We start from the raw sequence: 4649 nt of genomic DNA on the forward strand, positions 1-4649 counted from the left end.
GTAAATGAATGACAAATGAAATGTAGTTTTGACTTGGTTATTCTTGTGTTTCAGAATTCAGGGATAGAAAAGGCCTTTCTGTTTGATGTGGTCAGTAAAATCTACATAGCAACGGACAGTTCTCCAGTGGACATGCAGTCCTATGAGCTCTGCTGTGACATGATCGACGTCGTCATTGATGTCTCCTGTATATACGGGTGAGTTACACCTGGGATTATAAAAAAAATAAAAAATCTATAGTAAAACTAGTATTTACACAGGAAATAAAAAACACAGGTAGGAAGTTGGGCATTTCTAGAAAGTTTTAGAATGGTCTTACTTAATACTTACTTTTAAGGCCTCATGGTAATATGAGCACTTATGGAGCAAATCTGGAGTCAAGTTCCATATTAGGAATAGGAATTAATTTACGGACAAAATAGTGTAAAGCAGGTTAATATGAACATTTTAAGACCGAATTGACAAAGCTCACTGTTGGAGTTCCAGAGAGAGGGGTGACAATTTTTCAGTGTAAAGTCGATGGAGCAGAAATTGTGCACATGTTCACTTCCTGTTTGGAACATGGCGGCTAGTGGGTTAGTTATTTATACAGCTATATTATATATATAATCTGATCTACTAACAGGGTCAGTTCATTAAAATGTATATGTACAAATTTTAATGTAAAGATCCAACACATATGATTTGATATAGTTAAAGTTGTGTTTAGGTCTGTGTGAAAACTGAACTGTTCTTTAGCTTGGTTTTAACCTAACTGAAACTAAAAGATCTTATGTTGTGTTCCATATGTTGCTGTGGCCCTCCAGTCTGAAGGAGGATGGCAGTGGCAGTGCCTATGACAAAGAGTCCATGGCCATCATCAAGCTCAACAACACCACAGTGCTGTATCTGAAGGAGGTCACGAAGTTCCTGGCCCTTGTCTGCATCCTGAGAGAAGAGAGCTTTGAAAGGAAAGGTAAAGACTACTGTTCTGTTTACCCCAAAACTCCATCACAACATGGAAAAATAACACATTATTGAACCTAAGAGCTGCTTTATCATTGCGAAAAATATGTAGACTCATGGTAACTTCTTTAGTCACTATCAACAAGACTAGGACATTTTTTGGGAAACACAAAACTAGCATTGTGTTTAGATTTCTGTATATATGTTTTAATAATAGAATTCTGTTCACATTTTAAACACATCCAGGATAAATAACATTTGAGAGAAATATTTAGTGCTAAATGAAGACAAATCTTGAATCAGCTGACAAATCATTAACACTAAACTCCGTTGTTTTTCAGCAGAAAATGGCCCTAACTTTATAATCTAAAAATGGGTAAGGTACAAATCCAAGGCACGCTGACAAAAAATATAAAAGTCTTTTATTGCATGGTGAGGGATGCCAGTGCGTTTGTCAGGGGTCAAAACATTTTTAAACTGATGTGAGAGAAGTAAGAGAATGAAATATGGAAATGACATATACCCAGACACTCGCATTTAAACAGGAGAGGCTAATTTTAATAATCAATTCATTTTTAAAGCAATAGAATTTTTTTATTGAAATAGGGAGAAAAATACATGTCCTTCTCTTTCAGGCTTGATAGACTACAACTTCCATTGTTTCCGGAAAGCCATCCACGAAGTGTTTGAAGTGGGCGTGTCCACACAGCGTCCAGTTGGTCCTCAGTCTCCGGGCTCGCCCTGCACCAAGGCTGTAGCCCTCAATGGGACGCCACGCAGCACTGTCTAACCAACCCTGCAAAAAGAACTGATACAAACAATGCACAAAGAGGAAGAGAGAGACTTCACAAGGGGCCACAGCCTGTAAGGAGGACAGAGACTGCATGGGGTGCCTAAAGTGACCCCAAACAAGACGGCACCAGCCCAGGAGCACGGAACGGTTAGGCTGAAAGGAGGGTCCAATTCTCTGGTAACCAAGGAAATATGAGGTGTGGTAACAAAAAAAAAGACTACAAAAACACACCTTCCCTTACTGCTGCTGTAAACTTCTCATTCTCGCCAAGCTGTGATGTCATTCTGGGACATCCTGACCACTTCTGTGCTGATGGAGGAACACAAACAGGGAGGAGTTGCTCTCGTGTTCAGAGATGGCCTTATGCAGATGAAGCCTGTCCAAATGCAGGCTTCTTCTCCTCTCACCATCACCACTCACTTCACCCGCCCACCCGAACGAATGCTGCCCTGTACCAGCTCCATATTCTTATTTTTGTCTCACTCGTCAAGGGAAATGAAGATTATATGAGAGACCTGAAAAGGGATTGAGATGCCCACTTGAGTTGTTGTGTGAATGGAAGTATGTTTGGACATTTTGAGAGACTATTCAAGAGGATTTAAAACAGTATTCATTCTACTGTCTTTCCAATGCACTTACTGATCATAACTTGGCTACATTAAAGGTCCTATAATGCACAAAATTGATTCTTGTGAGCTTTAAGCCATGTTAGAATATTTCTACCTCCTCAAAAATATACCTGAAGTTGTTTTGTTTCATTCACACTTGGTTGAGTAAATCTTTATTATTAGTCTGTGCACATCTCTAAAGCTCGAAATACTCAGTTCCACCTTGTGATATCATATAGTGGTAGTTTTCAAGTTTACAGCTACCTATTAACCTTTTGTTCAGTAGAGATAGTCAATTCCAGGGCTGAAATTCTACAAATGATTTCAGTGAAGGTGTATGGAGTAAAAAATACACTCACTGGAGGACTTCCTGTATTACTGCATGACATCACAAACTGGAACAGAGTTTTTTTTAGGTTTGAGAGAAGAATTCAGCCTAAATATGCAGAGTGTGTGTGTGTTTAAACATGTGAATGAATCAAACACAATTCCAGGTATGTTTGTGATGAGAAAACAACATAACATAAATCAGAAAACGGTGTAATATGGGTCCTTTAAAAATTCACTAAACTGCTTTCTGATGGAGACTTACGAAAAGCACTGCCATTAGTTGTGAATGCAATTACAAATACTACAAATTAAAATAGGTTTGGAATCTAATGAAATAAAAATAATGTGCAGTATCCATTTTGCATGCTCTCCTATCATTTCTAACACGCCCAAATTAGAAACAGGTTTTGTATTCATTCCAAGCATGCAAGCGTGAAGTCTGCTTCTAATGACCACAACACTGCTCACGTAGTTCCAAAGGCTGTAGTAGCAGGCCTGTCACAGTAACACATTTTGAAGTAAATAGATAATAAACAATCATTTTTACACTCATTTATGCCATTGACACAACATCCAAGAGCTGATTTAAACTACAAAACTATTCTAAAAGTACAATATTGTTAAAAAAAACTATGAGAATAAATAAACATAAAGAATCACTTAAAGGTGCATTTGTAACTTTTCTTATGAAGGGTCCGACAAATTATTTTCTCCAGGAAAATGTTATTGCTTTGTCTGGAATGTTTCCCAGTATGGTATTAAACCTTTCCATCTTCATAGAGACCAAACCATACCAAGTTACAGGTCAGACCTGTAGAGAAGCAACCCCGCTCAGTCAGAATGCCTGTTTTTCTAGGTATTTTTGAGCTATAAAACCACCTGTAATTGAATATATGTACTGTAGATCTGTTTAATGTCATACTGTGGAACATTCCACTCAATGACATATCTATAGAAACAAAGAGGTGACTTACCCACCACCAGAAAAGTCACACAATGCATCTTTTTAAGTACTTATTTTACATCTGTAATGAGGCATAGAAGTTACTAATTTAACCTTCTGACAGCTTCAATCTTATAATATAGCCAAAAAATAACCAAAAATGTCCCATTCGCGAAAAAAAAAAGTACACACAATAAATACTGACCCTAAAACATATTCCAGCTTTCATATATATTATTGTGACAGGCCTAGGAAGTAGACTAACAAAGTGACATGAGATGACTACTTTGCCACTACTACTATTTTATATATGCATATTTCTTTTATATCAGGGATAACGCATATGTTTCAGCTTGGACAGAATATATCTAACTTGGATCATGTAAAAACTCTGTAGTCACAAGCACTTGCACAACCAAACTGCAATGAATTGACTTCATGTGTCTGTGATGCTCTACTGTGTGAAATAAATCAATTAAATTTCTCACTCAGTAGTTGTCATTTGAAATTGCTGTGTCCCTCCACAAGATGGTGCTACAGGTGTGCTTTAGAAAATGAGTTTGTTGGAGTCTTTTTCTCATGAACTGTCTCCAGTTCTTATGTTTACAGTATGCATGCATTATTTGTTGCTTTATTGTATATTATAAATTATCTTTAAAGGTCCTATATTACACACAGCTGACTCTTGTGAGCTTTAAGCGATGTTATAATGTTACCTCATCAAAAACAGTAATAGTTGCTTAGTACATAGTAGTAGTCGAAGCGGTAGTACTCAAGTCAACAGCTACTCAAGCAACACCTTTTGTAGTAGAGATTGGCAACGACTGGTTTGCAAATGATTCTAGTGAAGATGTGTGGAATTTAAAACATAGTGGAGCACTTCCTGTATTACCACATGACATCACAGAGTGGAACAGAGTATTTTCAGTTTGAGAGAAGAATCTAAATATACAAGGTTTGTGTGTTAAACATGTGAATGAAACAAAACTCAGCTCTGGGTATGTTTGTGATGAGGAAACAACATAACATA

At 37.2% G+C, this 4649-nt stretch overlaps 1 protein-coding gene across 1 annotated transcript; it reads left to right on the forward strand.

Annotated features, from left to right (window-relative positions):
• rragca (Ras-related GTP binding Ca) lies at window positions 1-4110 on the forward strand. The gene is made up of 3 exons (XM_055163340.1): window positions 1-197; window positions 807-955; window positions 1581-4110. The coding sequence occupies exons 1-3, from the start codon at window positions 16-18 to the stop codon at window positions 1733-1735; spliced, it is 486 nt and encodes a 161-aa protein (XP_055019315.1). The 5' UTR covers window positions 1-15; the 3' UTR covers window positions 1736-4110.
• Window positions 4111-4649: the final 539 nt, after the last annotated feature.

Source organism: Boleophthalmus pectinirostris, unplaced genomic scaffold (genome assembly GCF_026225935.1).
Source record: "Boleophthalmus pectinirostris isolate CB_2022bp ecotype Guang Dong unplaced genomic scaffold, ASM2622593v1 HiC_scaffold_6, whole genome shotgun sequence".
Classification (NCBI taxonomy): domain Eukaryota; kingdom Metazoa; phylum Chordata; class Actinopteri; order Gobiiformes; family Gobiidae; genus Boleophthalmus; species Boleophthalmus pectinirostris.